At 43.0% G+C, this 19,740-nt stretch overlaps 1 protein-coding gene across 4 annotated transcripts in view; it reads left to right on the forward strand.

Moving 5' to 3' along the window:
- Positions 1–19,740, forward strand: part of DCLK1 (doublecortin like kinase 1) — a 200,507-nt gene that overhangs the window by 84,255 nt on the left and 96,512 nt on the right. For all 4 annotated transcript variants that reach the window (XM_081197936.1, XM_081197933.1, XM_081197934.1 and 1 more), the window contains exon 4: positions 13,459–13,558. In XM_081197936.1, the coding sequence (XP_081054062.1) occupies positions 13,459–13,558 (100 nt within the window). The remainder of the gene's footprint in view (positions 1–13,458; positions 13,559–19,740) is intronic.

The raw sequence follows: 19,740 nt of genomic DNA on the forward strand, positions 1-19,740 counted from the left end.
GTTAGAGACACCACTGAATCCAGAATCCATTATAAAACTAAAACAACTATTGAAGCTGTCACTGGGGTGCACTTTGGGGGTGGGGGTGGGGACAAACTACTCCAGCACTTATAGTAAACAGAGCTTTCAAATGGTGTGTTTTAAATAAATTTGTTTATTACTATCAAGGAAGAGGGAGATGTACAATTGTGTGCAAACCTGATTTTGCTTGCTAAATTTTATAAAGTAAAATGACTCTTGGTGCCTTGAGGAAAATATAGGTGGAATATGACATTGGAGAAATCCCTGTCAGATTTTGCAGTGTGCAGTTACAGTGGTGCCCCGCAAGACGAATGCCTCGCAAGACGGAAAACTCGCTAGACGAAAGAGTTTTCCGTTTTGGAGGTGCTTCGCAAAACGAATCTCCTACGGGCTTGCTTCGCAAGATGAAAATGTCTTGCGAGTTCCTGCAGGGTTTTTTTCCTTCCCCCCTTTTTCTAAGCCTTATCAGCTGATCCGATAAGCCGCTAAAAGCCGCTAATAGCGCTAATCCACTAATCTGTCAATGGGCTTGCTTCGCAAGACGAAAAAACCGCTAGACGAAGAGAATCACAGAACAGATTCTTTTCGTCTTGCGAGGTACCACTGTAGCTCTGCCAGCTTTTATGCTTTTCCCCTACTTTTATGCTTTTCCCTTGACAAGGGGGCAGCACAGCCTCAGTTTCAGAACAGAGCAGTAAAGGAGTATGTCTGACCTCTCCCTTCCTCACCCTTCCCAAGATTGCAGATGTCTCCGTTTTCATTTTCCTAAAGTACAAACGGCCTGAATTATTATTATACATTCACTTTTGGAATTTGAAGAAGGTGTCTCAAGGTTCAGGGGTTTACACTTTAAGCTGCTTTTACTGCCCTTATCATTCCATGAAATGCTTACATTATCACCACATGTGTGTTGCTTTTGTACTAGTTCCAGCTGTAGATGGTGTGGAATGACTTGTTGAAACTTGACATCTGTGTTCCGTTTTCTTGCCCCATTTCTGTTAATGCACCCACGTTTCTGCATGGTATTGTTGCATTCTGATTCTCAACTTGGACAGAGAGACTTTGGAATGGTTAGAATTCCAGACAGTGTGTTAGACTCTTCATTATTGCCTGAGCTTTAAAGCGATGAAATTCACAAAAGCGTTAGCAATATAATATTCTCCCTAAAAATTAACTAATATTGAAATGTCAGATCCTGGCTTTTGCAGTGAGGTTCATATTATGCAATTAACATTTTATTCCAGGGGAAGAAGATTAATTTTCGTTCGAAATGCATTTGCATGCATCTAAGATATCACATGAGTTTTCTACCTAGTGGTGGCCATGTTTGAAACTGCTTTTGCCTGAAATCTAGCTTTTGGATAATCAGTTGCCATTAAATGTTGCGGAGCCCACCTTGCTGAATATTTCAGTGCGTTTCTGCTATAAGGAGGAATAATACTAAAATACACACATCCACCATGAAGTGCAGATGACACATGCAAGTTCAGTGGAACTGTGACAGCAGTTCTCTTCTTCTTCTTCGTCTTCCCTCCTCCTCCTCCTCCTCCTCCTCCTTCTTTTTGTCTGATTACTTCAGACTTTGAAACATGTCTCTTTCTGGATACAGCCTGTTGCCCCAATGCTGCCCCCATACATGCTTTTAACAACTGGAAAATGGCTACTGTCTCAAGCTATCTGGATTACAATAAACATTTGTAAAATAATAATAATAATAATCTGCTTCCAAAATGGAGCCTCTTAACTGATGTGACTATCCAATTTGCATGTAATGCTAAGCCAAATCATGCCTTAATGTAAATGCATGAGTTCCTGGAGAGGACAGTGTGGGCACTGTGCTGATGCCGCCACACTACTCAGTACTAAGCTATGGTTTGGGTTAGTGTGTCATTTGAACCTGGGCTCATGGTTCGTCTTCCTCCATACAAACCATGAGCTCTAATCAAGATTTGTTCTTTGTTTACAAGTCATGGTTTTCTGAGGGAGACAAATGGGATCCTCATAACAGAGGGTCCTGGTGTTGCCAAGATTTTGATAAAGGTACCAGTGTCCAACTCAATAGAGTCACAGAATTGACAGACGCAGCAAATGGAGAAAAAGAAGGTGAGGTTTATTGCTGAGCAATAATTGACCCAGTGGAATCCTTTCCAAAAGACTGGGCCCAGAGCCCTGTCGCTCTGGGGTTATATACCTGAGTACATTACAGATCATGACATAATCGAATACAATTGTGAATGCCAGCAAAAATAAGCTAATGAACGCATTCAAGCCTGGCTCCTGACCATACAAAGAGTTCTTCTCCCAACTTCTGCTTTTTCAGTCTGAACATGCAGTCCAACCCTTCCCCCACATTTATCGGTGCAAAATAGAAACTTAAGGCAAGGAGGAACTCTGCTACTCCCCAACGACCATCTGTTCATTTAAGGACCATCGCGGTTAGCACCTTCCTCTTTTGTGTACAGACTTAGTCTGGACAAGAGGGGGGAGATGTACCAGCATCTCAGATTTATAGCATCCTCTTTTACAGAGAGCAAGAAAGTACTGGGGCAGGGTTCATTCTGGAAACTTGCAATTTCAAGCAATTTTGCTGTTAAGCTAAGCAAAAGCTTTTATGATTCAAATGGATTATAAAATCACTGTAAAACCTCTGGTTATATGTGAATATATGTGAATATATTCATAACTGATTACATGGATAACTGTTTATATGAAAAGCCTAAGGATACTAATCCTCTAGGATCCTGCTTCACTGGTTGCGCTCGGGACCCAAGAGCTCACCTGACAGGGTTAAAATGGGGAGGGGAAGGAGCAGGAAGTCCTGGCCATTCCCCTGGGATCATGCCTGGCTGTTTTAGCCAATAGCCAGTAGGTGGCGTGATCCCAGGGGCTTTAAAAGCAGCATTGTGATGCAAGTGGGTCACTTGCATTTGCACAGCTGAACACCCGCCCACCCTCCCTAGTTTAGGTAGTCGCTTGGCCTTGCTTTGGTTTTGGAACAGGGGCTGGGTAGGAATTTTTTCCATTTGGCAGATTGGCTTTTAGCCATTTGGTTTTCGCCGACCCCTTAGCAAATCGTCACAACTTGTAAGGTGGCGGTTAGGCATTGGCTCAGTTGGATTGTGGGGAGGGGAGGTGCGGCCATCACCTGCTCCTCCAGGAATTGGGTATTCCATTAAAGGATTCTGGGGGTCCTGGATCTCGTCCGAAGTCCGCTTGAGGGGCTAGGGCCATGCCAGGTCCACAGGAACCCTGGGGTGAGCTTAGGTTGGTCCTCATTGACCTTGCTCCCTCGTTTGGTTTACCTCATTGAATGATCACCCTGAGAAGTGGAGTCATTTATAGTGGGGAGTCAATGCCTAAGCCAATACCACTCACGTGATTTTATTGCCATAAAGTTGTGGCCAAAATTTGCCCAAAAACTTAAACTAATATAAGTGTCAGTGTGTATTTATTTTGGGGGTGGGTCTTGGTGCCTCGAGACACAACCACAACTCTGTGTTTGGATGACATGCTAACAAAACTATAGTGTTGTTCACAGTCCTGTGGCAGGATCAGGATCCTGGAGAACAAACAAAATGGCTACCATCTCCTTTTGGGCAAACATGCCATGCACAAACATGTGTTTATGCTAAGCCATGATTTGGCTTAGCATTATATGCAAACTGAGCCATAAGTTACGTCAAAAAGATGTAGTGTTTGTTTCTGTAATGATTAAATACTGTTTTTTTTAAAAAATGGAAGTTTCTAGGAATGCCATTACAAAACAAAAAAAAAGCAAAAGACCATGGTTCTCAGAAATTAGTGTGATGTTCTCACACTTTTTCAAATGAGAGTGGATGTAATTATGTTTTTGAACTTCTAGACTGTTACAGGGCATCAAATAAGCAGGTCTTATGTAAACCTTATGGATAAGGGTTATTTTGAAATATTAGCTTAAGTATTTTGTTAGTTCATCACAATTCTGTGAATAGAAGTTGTTTTATTAAGAGTTACTGATACATTTGATGTTCTGAGTAGACTACTATGCCTTATCACTTTGAATGTCTGGCCACCAAATGGCAGTCTTGCACTGTACTTCAAAGCAAAGCAAAGTGCAAATCTGGCAGGGGAAAACCCTTCTAAATGCAAGAGACTATTGATGTCACCTATTCAGAAACATTAGTCGAGCCCAGCCTAGGATGCTTTGCTCTCTTATAACTAATCCCTTCTTAAGAACAGATTGCATTGAAATACCATCTCATAGCAGTGCGGTATTGTGTTCTTCCTTCCCCTTTTATTGTTTAGGTGTGTGAAATCTCAGTCACACAGCCATATGCTGATGAATTGCCAGGTTGCTTGGGTATTGGATTGCAATAAAATGAGCATACTTTATAGTGTTTAGCCTGGTTTCAGTTTCCCCATCATGCAGAGGAACTTTGTGATGGACATGACCAAATGGCTCGCAATTGGGAGGAAGCATTTAGTGGTTTAATTGTAAGATTTTTATGATGGTTATTTGCCTTTCCCTTTAATGATGATAGAAAGAGCCGAAGCAATATTTGTGGGATTATAAAAGGAAGTACGGTATCTTTTGTGGGAGCAATCCTCAAAGTGCCTCTCTTGCAGCAGGCCTTTATTTATTTTATTGCCGTTTGCACTAGAATTTGTACAATTCTGTTGAAACGAAGAGGGGCTTTGGGCCAACAGTATCTCCTTGTTGTTGTTGTTTAGTCGTTCAGTTGTGTCCGACTCTTCGTGACCCCATGAACCAGAGCACGCCAGGCACTCCTGTCTTCCACTGCCTCCTGCAGTTTGGTCAAACTCATGCTGGTAGCTTCGAGAACACTGTCCAACCATCTCGTCCTCTGTCGTCCCCTTCTTGTGCCCTCCATCTTTCCCAACATCAGGGTCTTTTCCAGGGAGTCTTCTCTTCTCATGAGGTGGCCAAAGTATTGGAGCCTCAGCTTCAGGATCTGTCCTTCCAGTGAGCACTCAGGGCTGATTTCCTACAGAATGGATAGGTTTGATCTTCTTGCAGTCCATGGGACTCTCAAGAGTCTCTTCCAGCACCATAATTCAAAAGCATCAATTCTTCGGTGATCAGCCTTCTTTATGGTCCAGTATCTCCTAGGCTTTGCCAAATATTTATCAAGGGTAGAGGAGAGCGAGAACAGAAAGGTCTCTGCTGTAAGGATATACTAAAGCATAAATGAATATCCTAAAAACCCTTAGACCCCCATCTACACTATACAATTAAAGCAGTATCATACCACTTTAAACAGCTTCCCCCAAAGGATCATAGGAAGTGTAGTTTGTTAAGGGTGTTGAGAAGTGTTAGGAGACTGCTGTTCCCCTCACACAGCTACAATTCGCAGAGTTCCTTAGGAAAAGAGATTGATTGTGAAACCACGCTGGACACCCTTTACGGACTACACTTCCCAGGATTCTTTGGGGGAAAGCCATGACTGTATAAAGTGGTATGATACAGCTTTAAATATATAGTGCAGATGGGGCCTTAGCTCTGTGGCTGTCTCCCAAAATCATTTGTGTTCGTCAAGACATCACAGCTGAGAAAACATTAGAATTCCATTCATGAGGTGGACTGATCCCATACGGAGTATTTGTGCCTGTGTGATATTTCCCAGGGCATCGTCATTGCACACACAGTTGTGCTGGAACGTGCTAGAAATAACTTATCCGTTCTTCAGAGAAGTGGGACGTTAGCATGATCCTCCCTGTGTGATCTTTTAGGCCCTCTGTTATCCCTAGATACATGACATCTAGTCTTTTCGCATGCCAAAACAATTAGCCGAACGAAACAATGAATTTGGCAGTATGACATTGCTTAAGATGCGGTTAGGAATGTGAGCTGTACACTGGGAAATCATTGGCTCAGATCTTCTCTCAGACGTAAACTCAATAGGTGGTCCAAGGCAAGTATTGGTTCTCATCCAGCATCAGCAACACATTGCTCGTTGTAATACTGGCAAAGAAAAATCTAGACATGCAAAAAGGACCAGTGCTGGTCCCAAGAAGCTTTGCACCATGGATGTATAAATAAAGATTAATGATGGAAACCTAACATAGGAACTTTAAAATGAAACAAAAACTATCCAAGAGTGTGGTGAATTGGTGCAATTGCCTTGGGACACTTGCAAACTAAGGTACAGAGGGAGGATGGAGAAAGGAAGAAACAAACAGCAGTAAAGGGAAACCAGAGAAGACTTGATTGCAATATGTATCTTGTGCAGAGAGATAATTGTCCTGCTTCTGAACCTCCAGATTGTACCCAACACTGCCGTTCTGCTTGAGAAACAGACTTCTGCTTGTGCCATAGAATTTCCCTCAGACACCCTCAAAATCTGCCCCAGAGGGCTGGGGGACCATCTGGAGCAGATTTTGGGAACACACAGGGAAAGGTGAGGTAAGGAAGGGAAACTCCTGTTGCATAAGTGAAAAGCCATTCACACAGCATTGGATAGACACCTCTGACTCCCACTCTTGAGTCTGTAAATCTTCTGATTCTCCCGTGTTATGCATTTCCTGATCTAAAACAAAGCAAGACTTCTCCTTCTTTGCATTTTCTGTTCAGCTGTGTAGCCCTGACTTTCCTTGAAGAACAGGCCAATGGGCCAGCATAAGAACCAAGCAAACTCTGAATTTGCAAACTCTTTCACATCTCTTTGATTGTGTGAATTCATCCAGAGGTCTCACATACAAATTTAATTTGTATGCAACATTACATTAAAATAATAAGAATGGTTCTTTGTTGGAGCTGAAATTTTCTGAGGAATTTGGGGATTTCCTCCCTTTACACCCCCCCTTGCATAGCTGGTAAATACTTTTTGATGCAACAATTACATTCTTTTTAATAACAGATAGGTAGCTGTGTTGGTCTGCCATAGTCAAAATAAAAAAATTCCTTCCAGTAGCATCTTAAAGACCAACTAAGTTAGTTCTTGGTATGAGCTTTCGTGTGCATGCACACTTCTTCAGATACACTGAAAAAGTCTGGCAACTTCTGTTTCAGTGTATCTGAAGAAGTGTGCATGCACACGAAAGCTCATACCAAGAACTAACTTAGTTGGTCTTTAAGGTGCTACTAGAAGGAATTTTTTTATTCTTTTTAATAATTTGGCATAGTGCTATTTACATTAATGGGCATCATTTTAGGGAGGAGAGGAAGCCAATTACAGTAGCAACTATTTTGTTCTCTTTCTGAACAGATTTTCCTCTCCATTTCCAAAGTGCTTGGCTATCATGCGCGTTTTTCAGAGAGGTAGCAAATGTTAGGACCCCTTCCAAAATATTCATAAAAAGCAGTCATAGACCAATAAACAAGATGAATACACAGTGCACAAATACAGCAACGCACATGAACACACCTGGTCTTCAGATGCCTTTTAAGGTACATATATTATTGCAACTAGGCCACTGTACCCATTTGGTTTGGTGCTTATTGTCTATATCCTTTTATCTGCCCTTGCTTTTTGTTTTTAACAATCCTGATGCAATTGCACCCTGGCCTGGGATCACTCTGCTATGAAGGCTGAGCTAAAGCAAGGGAAGCCTTTTAGATGCTCGTCATTACCGTATTTTTCGCTCTATAGGACGCACTTTTTCCCCTCCAAAAATGAAGGGGAAATGTGTGTGCGTCCTATGGAGCGAATGCAGGCTCCTTGGCTTCGCGGCAACGCGCCTGTCCTGGAAGCTGGAGGAGGAACAGAAGGGTCTCCTTCTGTTCAACTTCGCTGAAGGGTGCTGCGCCTTTTCCCTCTCTGCGCAGCGCCTCTCCTGTGAAGGAGAGGTGCTGCGCAGAGAGAGAGAGAGAAGGCGCAGCGCCCCTTGAGCAACGCGCCTATCAAGCGAAGCCCGAGGAGGAACAGAAGGGTCTCCTTCTGTTCCTTCTCCAGCTTCGCTGAAGGGCGCTGCGCCTTCTCCCTCTCTGCGCAGCGCCTCTCCTGTGAAGGAGAGGCGTTGCGCAGAGAGAGAGAGAGAGAAGGCGCAGCGCCCCTTGAGCAACGCGCCTGTCATGCGAAGCCGGAGGAGGAACAGAAGGGTCTTCTCCTGTTCCTCCTCCCGCTTCGCAGCGACGCACCTGTCCAGCGAAGCCCGAGGAGGAACAGAAGGGTCTCCTTCTGTTCCTTCTCCAGCTTCGCTGAAGGGTGCTGTGCCTTCTCCGTCTCTGCACAGCACCTTTCCTGTGAAGGAGAGGCGCTGCGCAGAGAGAGAGAGAAGGCGCAGCGCCCCTTGAACAATGCGCCTGCCATGCGAAGCCGGAGGAGGAACAGAAGGGTCTCCTTCTGTTCCTTCTCCAGCTTCGCTGAAGGGTGCTGTGCCTTCTCCCTCTCTGCGCAGCGCCTCTCCTGTGAAGGAGGGGCACTGCACAGAGAGAGAGAAGGCGCAGTGCCCCTTCAGCGACGCGTCTGTCCTGGCTTCTGCTTTAACCCTGCGCAGCCTCTTTGGGCAGGGGGAGCCTTCATCCCGCTGCCCTGAAGAGGCTTGGCGGGGTTACCCCAGAAGCCAGAACAGCCACATGGTATCCCAGAAGCCAGATCCCTCTTGCTGTTCTGGCTTCTGGGGTTCAGAATAATTTTTTCTTGTTTTCCGCCTCCCAAAACTAGGTGCGCCCTATGGTCCGGTGCGCCCTATGGTGCGAAAAATACGGTATATTCCCCATTTTGTTTGCCCTCTGCCCAGCTTGCTTCACAGCGTGCCTTTGGAGAGTGCTGGCTGGAGTCTGCCTCATGCTGCAACGGAATTGTGCATGCTACACAACTGTGTGCTATTTCTGGGAGGTTAGGCCCAGAAGTGACACATGGATCTGATTGAGCCCACAAGTGCAATGGGTCTTCTGTCAATTTTTAACTGAGTGGAGCCTTCAGTTTGTTTGCAGAGTGCACTCTTGTAAATACAATGTCATTTCCTCCCCTCCTTTATAAATGAAAAACCTTTGCTTTGATGAAAGACCTCTCCTAGCTTGATGATGCAGCTGTCACCATGGAGATGTCCTGCCAACAACAAAAAAGGATGAGTTCTCTGCAGAATTATTATTTTTTAACAAACAAAAAAAGTGTAAACAGCAGATAACTTTTAATGCCTTTGATTAAATCCCTGTCTCATAACTTGGACCGGAAACGAAAAGAGGACATACATATTTGTCTGTGGCACATTAATTTTATTCTTGTAAATGTTCTGTAATCCCCATGGAAGGCAGTGTGCGTAATGACAGATTAACAAAATGGGTGTGAGTGAAAGACTTTGAGCCAAAGACAATAAAGAGAGGGATGTGTAATTAGCTGAATTTGAGAGAATGATTCAAACCCTTGACTCTGTAATTTTTCAAGTGTTAATATTTTGCTAATCACTTTTATCGTCACACAGCTCATCTTAAGGTTGTTGCCATCAAAGTTACACCAGCTATTGTTTTTAAAAAGTGCATTTGAAATGTTTCAAAAACAACACGTATTCCATTTTGAAGACACTGTCAATACATCTGGCTGCCTTGAGTCATATTGAATGAAAAGCTTCAGGAATAAGAAACCATTCTGCATATGTAAAAAAAATCCACTTGCCACCAAGGATGATGCTCCACAATGAAATGATATTGCTTGTGGCTGAATTAAACAAATTGCTACGAAATATATATTGAAGCTAATCCAAGTGTAGGTGATGTTTCTGTCCTAGGTCTTTTAAGAGGCTCGCAAATGTTCAAGAATATAGTAGAAGATGTAGTAGGAGATCTAGATCAGAGGAAGTTGTGGAACTTTTTATCAGTCATTTCCATGAAAAGAAGAGAGTCATTGTTATGTACTGAAGTTCTCACCCTGGGCCAGCAGGGGGATACTGTAGATAGTTTTCACTCAGGTCCGCATATGCAAATAAGGAATTGAAAGTGACGTTCAGTGATTGGATAGTTACAGAAAGTGGTTACTGTTGCATTGTAGTTGAGCTCTATATAAGCAGGTTGGCTGAACCCTTCAGTTCAGTTCTGTTCTGGCCTGTGAATAAACAAGAGCTGTCTGAAGAATCGCTGTGTCGTCTGATATGTTCACCCACAACTTAACAGTCACTGTAAGTGAAGTCAAAACTATTGATGAATGTGGCCTAACGTGCATTCGGGCACAGACCAGAGAAGTTTGTGGAATTGGGGGAGATGACAGGCCTGCCCTGAAACAGCAGGCAGGCTACGCAGCCTCCTGTTCCTCCAAGACCTCTGCTGAGATTGGGGTTTCTGTTGTCGGAGGAAGAGGAAGCTAATAAGGGACGATTAAGAAGAGAGAGCAGGAGGGGGCTTGAAGCTGCCAGTCAAAAGTTGTTCAGCACCAGTGGTAACAGGCAGAAGAAGCGCTCCTATACTACTGGTAGATGTGACATTATTGTTGATTCTGCATTATTATCCAGTGCTGCTGTTCCACTCACACAACAGACTTGTGTAAAGGAACTTCCCCTTCCCTTTTCCCTGCATCTTTCTGCACACCCTCAAAATCTGCTCAAGAGGATTGGGGACTCACACTGAGTCCAGATAACAGATTTGCTAGCTTTGCTGTGAGAGTCATTTACTTATTTCCCCCCCCCCCCCCCACACACACACTTACACCCACACACCCACAAACACTGTGTTAAATTAGAAGTATGTCTGATGGGACACCAGAATATTTAGGCAGTCATTAACATTCTGGATTAAACTAGCTCTTTTCCCTCTTATCTCGACTGTAAAATACTGTGTTTCTGGACTCTGTGTCTGTTTGTCCCAAGCCATGTAGTTTAATGCATGCAACTGAACAGTGTTTAAATAAAAAAAAATCCTTCCAGTAGCACCTTAAAGACCAACTAAGTTAGTTCTTGGTATGAGCTTTCGTGTGCATGCACACTTCTTCAGATACACAGATACAGGTGTATCTGAAGAAGTGTGCATGCACACGAAAGCTCATACCAAGAACTAATTTAGTTGGTCTTTAAGGTGCTACTGGAAGGAATTTTTTTATTTTGACTATGGCAGACCAACACGGCTACCTATCTGTAACCAGTGTTTAAATCATCACTGTTAACTTGCACACCACTCATATAGAGAGAGATTATTAAATATTCTTGCTTTAGCATTTTAATTGGATGTCAGGGAAAGATGTGGAAACAGGTTACTACTTGTTATTCTATTCGCATGGTGCTTTTTGTACAGAGATTCTTTCCCCCAAATCTGGGTTTCAGTAACAATAATCTGACCTAGTATAGCCTTTTTCCCATTCCAATCTTCTGCCTGTTCATAATCAGTGAGAAAAATTGAAGTTGAAGTGAGTTAAAATGAGGGGGAAATACTTCTGAATAACCAAGGTTTCATTTTTTATTATCAGATCAGGCTAAATGACCGCAAGGACAGGATATACAGTGGTACCTCAGGTTACAGACGCTTCAGGTTACAGATGCTTCAGCTTACACACTCTGCTAACCCAGAAATAGTACCTCAGGTTAAGAACTTTGCTTCAGGATGAGAACAGAAATCGTGCTCTGGCGGTGCGGCAGCAGTGGGAGGCCCCATTAGCTAAAGTGGTACCTCAGGTTAAGAACAGTTTCAGGTTAAGAATGGACCTCCGGAATGAATTAAGATCTTAACCCGAGGTACCACTATAGTCTATTCCAGCCTTCTGCATGGCCCTGGGCTAGTCACTCACTCTCAGCCAAACCTACCACTGTGGGTTTTTGTGAGATTAATAAGGGGGTGGAGACTATAGATGGCACCTTAAGCTCTTCAGGGTAAATATAAATATAATAAATATGATAAATCAATAAAATTAAAGGCCATTTTTATTTTTGTATCAGCCAGTGACCACAAACTGAAGCTCTGTGTTCACTGACTTTACCTACTACTCTTTTACTGTTTTTTTACATTGTATTTTTATTGTAATTATATTATTTAGCATTGTTGCACTGTACACTGCTTACATTTTTGAAATATTGAGCAGTTCCTACATGCTTTAAATAAATGAATGAATAAATATTTAACTGCTCTAATGAGGAGATGATGGGGAGGGGGAGTTGTAGCTTGCAAGGGAATCAAATAAAACAATTGCTGGTTGTGGCTGTTCCATGTTTGCATATGGCACATCTTATCTGCATTTCATACTCAGGTGTTCTCGTTATTTTTAGTTTTAGCAGAAGCATATTTCTAATCTGTTGTGGCAAACTGTCAAAGCAGAATCAAAAGCCCAAAGGAGATCTTGTCTTCTGCGTACCTGGCAGTTGTGAAATACCATACGAAAGAAACATTAACATTACTATTAGTATTAGGAAAAGAGGGAACAATACTAAGCCGGGGGGGGGAGGGGGAGCCATCACAACAGACACAGTCGCATATAACTGCACTCACCAAGCCATTTGTTTCCATTTTAGATGGGCAAGGTTGTGCCTTAGGAAACTATCTTTCCACACTGGGCATTATGATAGGAGCATGTGACTTAAGTAGTATCCAGGTCCCTTATTAAAATAATAATAATTTCAAAGGTCAGCACCAGCATTTTGAACTGGGCCTGGAGCAGGGGTACGCAACCTAAGGTCCGTGGGCCGGATGCGGCCCAATTGCCTTCTCAATCCGGCCCACGGACGGTCCGGGAATCAGCGTGTTTTTACATGAGTAGAATGTGTCCTTTCATTTAAAATGCATCTCTGGGTGATTTGTGGGCCCTGCCTGGTGTTTTTACATGAGTAGAATGTGAGCTTTTATTTAGAATGCATCTCTGGGTTATTTGTGGGGAATAGGAGTTCGTTCATTTCCCCCGCCGCCACCCCCCAAAATATAGTCCAGCGCTCCACATGGTCTGAGGGACGGTGGGCCAGCCCACAGCTGAAAAAGGTTGCTGACCCCTGGTCTGGAGTAATAGTGTAACAGTGTTAAACATTGTGACTTTTGGTCTCACGTTAACATCCAGGTGGCTGCATTTTTCACAAGCTGAGGTTTGTCAATCAGGAAAGGTAGTCACACAAAAAGGACATCACAGTTATTCAGCTGCAGATTTTGAGGAGAAGCTGGTCAGGTGTCAGTGGTAGCTTGTTTCTAAAAACAGCAGGTTTGGAAATCCCAGTGCTCAGATCACAGAATTTGTTTCTGTTTGTTTGCTTGGGTCCTACAAGCTTCCCACAACTCCAGTTAATGGTTATCTAATAGATCTTGTTAAAATTATCACAATAATCTTTGCCAACAGCAAAGCAAAGTAAACTGAAACCTACCAGAGATACTGTATACAGATTGCCAAAACATGAAAGTTATACAGCAAAATTTTCATGCAACGTGGTAAAGTTTACCAGTGTTTTCCATAAAATTTTTCATATTTTAAAAAGTTTCCCTAGCCAGTGATTTGGAGTACTCCTGCAATGAAATCTCTTCTGCATTTAAACCATTTTACTAGATGTTCTCATTTGTGAGATAGCTGGTGTCAATTTTGTTCTTCTTTTTTCTTATTGCAGGTGATGTGCCTTCAGGATTTTTTTGGCGAAGATGACATATTCATTGCATGTGGCCCTGAAAAATTTCGTTATCAGGATGACTTCTTGCTAGATGAAAGCGGTAAGAAAACAATATTTTTCACAGATGCATCACTATCTATATATATATTTTTTAAATTAAGAAATGTTTTAAATTTCCAAGTTGTGCATTTGTGAATGGTTTTTATTACCTGGGCCAAGTGGGCTACATGAAACTGTTAACCCAGAGTTTGATACAAAAGCAGTCACTTCATGTTTTCAAAATCCTTTCCTTTTGCAAAATATAACCTATTAAGGCTAGAAATGTCACGTTTAACTGTCAGGTTTCTGTAACCTTGAATAGTATATGTCTTGATGGTGAGGCAGAGAAAGGGGAAATGGTAACAGTTCCCATCTGTTGTGATTTATGGAACACTGGCCAATGTGTTAAGCAGCTTTTTGGCTGGGCTCTGAGTAGCAGACACTGCCAGCTGGCTTGTTCTTCTCCCCACATCAGGAGAAGATACTTTCACAGTGGAGAAATTTCTGTGGTGGAGCATCTGGGAAATCTCTCAGATTGTGCCTGTCCTCAAGGAGTAGGTCTGAAGAGTTCTGTCATAATCTCAGGTGTCAAAAACTTGTGTTCTGAGTGGAGTGTAACAAATGAGAACATGATGAACCAGAAAGAGACTGATTCTGAATAAGCTTAGGCATGAGTCACTGCTCAATACTCCCCCTCCCCATCTCAAGACACATCAAGGGTACCAGCTCATATAGAAATTGGGTGGTGGGATGTGCTGAGGGTGGTTAATTTCTGCTCTGAAAGATTCTGCGGGAAGGTATTAGACTGGAAAACATTTCCTCACAGCTTCACTGGAAGTTAGCTAAACACTGGTATCTTATAAGATTTCCAGTGCTGGATCAAAAGCTTACCTAGCACAGCATCCATTTTCTCACACTGGCCAGGCAGATGCCTATGGGAAGCCTACATCTTTATGAGTCACTTAGTATTGCTGCACATGCCCCCAGTCTCTGAGTGGCAAGAGATTCCAGGGGTTCCAGCCCTTAACCAGAGTCTGGTTTCCTTGGAATGGAGGTCAATGGAAACTGTGGTGTCTCTAGGACATATAGCATTGTTTACACATATATACAACCTGAAGTTAGGCTGGAGAGGCTCACAGCATTAACACTCCAACAGATCTGGCCTCCCCACTAGGTTTCAAGGGAAGCCCCAAGCCACAGCTTTGGGTCCAGCACAAAGCAAAGCAAGCATATGTGTTTCCAGCTTCTGGCAGGAGCCAAGACACCCCCACCCCACCCCACCCCTCTCTCTCTCTCTTTCTCACACACACACACAGTCCCCCTTGGCCTGTTGTTTTCCCTCCTAGAATTAAGGGGCATCCAGCCAGGTGAGGTAGGAAAAGGCCCATCCATTCATTCTGCTGCAACAGTTCAACCTCTTTAGACATGTAAATGGCAGAATTGGTTTGGCTCATTCCACAGGTTTTGTCTCACAGATACAGGAGTGCAGGCCTGGATGAGACCCACCCAACCTATAGCGATTCCTATCCAAAACGAAAATATCTATTTGTGGGCATAAACACAAAACAGCTGGAGAAGTATCTCAGTGACAAAGCATCAAGATAAACAGTTAAGCATACAGGCAAATTAGGCACCTCTCCACATGTAGCAACAGGGTCAGAGCAGTCAACCCTTTCCCCTTTGTGAGCTTACACACTACACGCTCTGGCACTACAATTTTGTCGTCGCTTGGAAAGTCTTTTAAGTCACAATCAAAATCTCCCAAAAGTGGCATAATGAAACATTTAGGTTCCAAAAACTCTTGTTCATTGCCTTTTGCTTTGTTGGAAATTTGCATGGTTGGAGGTTTCCTTTTTCTGGTTTCTGTATTGAAGCAGTTGTTACAATTTAGTTTTTAATACGCTATTGTTGCTCAACAAGAACATAAATCTTATTGTTCTGTGTCATCTACATCAGTGCTGGCGAACCTGGGCTCTCCACGGGTTGATGGACTCCCAATGCCATCCGCCCAACGCAGCACAGCCAATGGTTGGGAATGATGGGAGTTATAGTGCAGCAGTGTGGGAGGCGTGGCAAGTGCCTCTTCCCTGGCAGTGACTTTCGAGGGTATGAGACTGGGGTCCTTCTCAGCCATACCTTAGAGATGCTAGGGACTGAACCTGGAGCCTTTTGCTTTATTCCTGAGCTATGGTCATTTCCTGTGTCTTTTCTTGATCATATTTTGCTTTATTATGCTCCCCATGATTAAGAGCTGTCAGATTTCATCGGAGGAAAAACAGGGTTCAAAGAAGTTGCATATGGGGACATGTCTCAGTGATCCCATTCACTGAAATTCCATCTTGTCCTTGTCATGAGTTTATGAACTCTATTGTGAAAATAAATGGTTCATTATATATATGTTCAAATATATAAAAGGATGTCACATAGAGGAGGGAGAAAGGTTGTTTTCTGCTGCTCCAGAGAAGCGGACACGGAGCAATGGATCCAAACTACAAGAAAGAAGATTCCACCTAAACATTAGGAAGAACTTCCTGACAGTAAGAGCTGTTTGACAGTGGAATTTGCTGCCAAGGAGTGTGGTGGAGTCTCCTTTTTTGGAGGTCTTTAAGCAGAGGCTTGACAACCATATGTCAGGAGTGCTCTGATGGTGTTTCCTGCTTGGCAGGGGGTTGGACTCAATGGCCCTTGTGGTCTCTTCCAACTCTATGATTCTATGATTCTATGATCTCTCAGCTTCATTCTTTCGTTTGAAATGTGGATGTATAGGACAATCCATTAAATGAATGAAATTTTGTCCTGAATAAGAGGCTCCCCTTTTGTGTTTGCGTGTCATGTAATAGCAAGTGGCTCAGCATACCACTTACTTAGACATACATTTTATGTACCAGAAGCTCTGGATAAGCACATATTATTCTTCCTGAAAGTGTCCACATACATCTTGTTACAATGGTGGCATCTCTTCTAAATAGAACCTAATTATTCAAAATCCATAATTCATTAGCTTTCAGAAAGTGCCAAACTTTCCTGGGGGCATTTGAGGATAATATATTCACCCTTAATATTCATTAAGTTCTTTTTTAAAAGGGGGAAAAATCTTATTAAAAAAAAGTCACAGTATGCCAGCTGAGAGGAGAGAAGAAAACCTCATTGGAAAAATGTTTCAAAACTGATTAGTTCTGAAATAGTGTAATAACCTGAAATAAATTGATGAACATTTCATAAAGCCAGGAACTAATGGAATTGGTTTAGGGAGGGAAGAGTGGAACCTAGAGGATTTTGTTTTCTGAACTAAGATATGGCATTGTCTTCCAATGCAATGGCGTACAATCAAACTACTGATAAATCTTTACCCTGTTCTGTGGCATGGCTGTGCTTTGCCTGTCTTTAGTTTACCGGTATTTATTGACATTTGTATCATGCTCAATCAGCAATGTCCTCTGGTTCACAGATTTAAAACAATTAAAATACAATTGCAGTTTCAAAATTAAACAAAGCAATGTAAAATAAAGACAGAAATCAGGCGAAAACAATGCTGTGAACTGCAGAGGCCACAGACAGTGCGTTGTAGTGGGTTGGACAAGGGTCTCATTTCAACTTGAATGCTCTGCCATAGACACAGACCACAGCACTAACACTCGACAATCTCTTGGATTTCTCTGTTAAAAGGAAACATGTGGATTTCACCCTTGGTACCTAGAGCCTAGGAATACCAGTGGCTACAAAGGAAGATCAGTAAGTTAGGAAAGGACATGTTAATGTTGCTGCAAAATGCTTGACTCAACGTACTGGAGACTTCGGGTTACGTGGCTCCAAAATCACGTCCACCTCTGAAACTGGGGACTGCGGGACCCCTTTAGTTAGTACCCTGTTCAGCTAAGAATAACTCTTAAGAAATACAGGAACATGTCACCACTGGAGAATAAGAGTCTCTAGCAACCATCTAGAGCAGTGATTTGGAACCAGTGGCCCCCAAGGTGTTGTTGGGCTCCTAATCCCATCAGCCCCAACCAGAGATTATGGAAGCTGTAGTCTGGCAACATCTGCACCCCACCCATGAGCTAAAGACTTCCTACATGGAACTGCTTACTGCATGATACTCTTAAAGCAGATATTATGCTTTGAATAATCTAAGGCTGACTAATTACTGGTAATTTTTTCCTGTTACCATGGTGCTAAGAGGATGAGGGCATAGGGTGGTGGTTGAAACAATATCTTAGATCTTAGTGAGTTTGTTAAGAGGTATAATACCTCTTTCCTGCAGAAAGAGAAAACTTCACAATGATATCTGTGGACTTTCAGCTAACACGAGAGAGGTGGCAGTTGGTCCTGGGAAAATCTACTGGAGGCTTGTTAGGAGACAAGAAAGAGTGTGGGATAATTGGAAAGCAATTCATTTTCTTGGTGTCCATACTTGGTAAAATAATAGGGTGACTTTTTTTAAAGCATTATTGCCTATTCTGTCAGGATAAGAAGTTTAGGAGTCTTGAGCACTTAGAAGGGGTTGGGGCAGGCATCCCCCAAACTTGGCCCTCCAGCTGTTTTGGGACTACAATTCCCATCGTCCCTGACCACCGTTAGCTAGGGATGATGGGAGTTGTAGTCCCAAAACAGCTGGAGGGCCAAGTTTGGGGATGCCTGGGTTGGGGAGACAAAGAAAGGTGCTGAATCACTCCAATCATACAGCTAAGCTTTGTTTGACCTTATAGAGTCTCTCCCCCCCTACTCACTTTGAAAAGGGAAACTGAAGGAGAATTCTTACAGTGCAGCTGCCGTGTGGCAGGTTACTGGAAATGTTTCCACATGGAAGTGGCCACATGAGACAGCTGGAACCTGTGACAGAATGCTCTCACCACATTGGCACTTGAGTTACTTTTGAGAGACTAGGGAACAGCTTGCTGTGCATCTCCGCCTTGTTCCTAAACCTCTTCTGTACTCTACAGCCTTTTAATGGATGGGCTTTCTTCAAGTGTGGTGTAAAAATAAGTTACTTGAAAGACCGAACCTCTCCTTTTTAATTCAAGATGCCCAAGGTGGAGGCTATGTAGCTGTATCTGATTTCCCACCCCTCCCCAGCTCACTAAGTCAGGTACCCATTTACATGCCAGGTGGCCTGAAGAAAACTGGGATTAAACTAAGTTTAAAATCTCTAACCTCTTTTACTGAATATTCTCACCATTAGGTAGTATTTTTCCTTTTGTTAAGGGCTTCCTTATTAGATCCTTGACGGAGGACAAGGCCATCAATGACTGCTAGTGATAGAAGTATACCATCTTCAAGGCAGGAGGCAGTATGCCTCTGAAAACCAGCTGGTGGGAATCTCAAAGGAAAAGAATGCCTTCATGCCCTACTGGAGGACTTTCCATATGCATCTGATTGGCTACTGAATAAGAGGAGAGCTAGGCTAGATAGGCCCCGGGGCAGAAGACGAGTAGCAATGCCTTGTGGAGCACCCTGGCTCTTTCCAGGTTTGGCGAGAGGGGGGCATTCCAACGGCAGCAGAAGTTGGTGTGTGGGGTGCTTGGTTGGGGAGGGAAACGGCACCTTCCCATTTCACCTCAGGTTGCAAAACAAACAAGGTCACCCCTGTTATCACTGTCTACTCTACTGCATTTCAGTCATGTCACTTGTGGCTTATATTTTTGCACCATGCTCTGCCAAATCATGCACTTTTAATAACTAGACAATGTGGATTGCAGTTCATGATGTAGCTGTGCTGAAGATATTTCTGATCCCACCCTGTCATCTTCTCTCACCATAATTCTTAAGAGCTTTTCAGTCTGGAAGGCTTTTCTGAATCGCCCAAGTCCTTCTTAAGGACTGCATAGTTATGTGGTTCACACTGATGAGATTTTGGTGTGAAGCAAGTTGAATTATGAGGCCTGGCATCTTCCTTAATACAAAGTGAATTGGAATGGCTACCCAATAGTTTTGCTGTTTCTTTGGGCTCTTGCTGCAGGCAATTGGCAGTTGCTTTGTGTTTTGGATACTTATATTTTTAACCTTTGCCAATGATGCCATCCTCATGCCTGCAGGACTCTTTCAGTGTGCATCATACTGTACATCTGTGCATAACAGAATGAAAAAGATTTTACTGTGAGGCAGGATTGAAAGACTGTCATTCTTGGGATAACTTACAAACCACAACCATATTAAAATTTCATACTACCAATTGAACACATCGACTCCACCCCACCCCAATGCTTCATTTTGATTTATTGTACTCATTTCAGTTTTGAAATGGCA

This window comes from Podarcis bocagei (genome assembly GCF_964188305.1).
Source record: "Podarcis bocagei genome assembly, chromosome: 6".
In the NCBI taxonomy this organism is placed as follows: domain Eukaryota; kingdom Metazoa; phylum Chordata; class Lepidosauria; order Squamata; family Lacertidae; genus Podarcis; species Podarcis bocagei.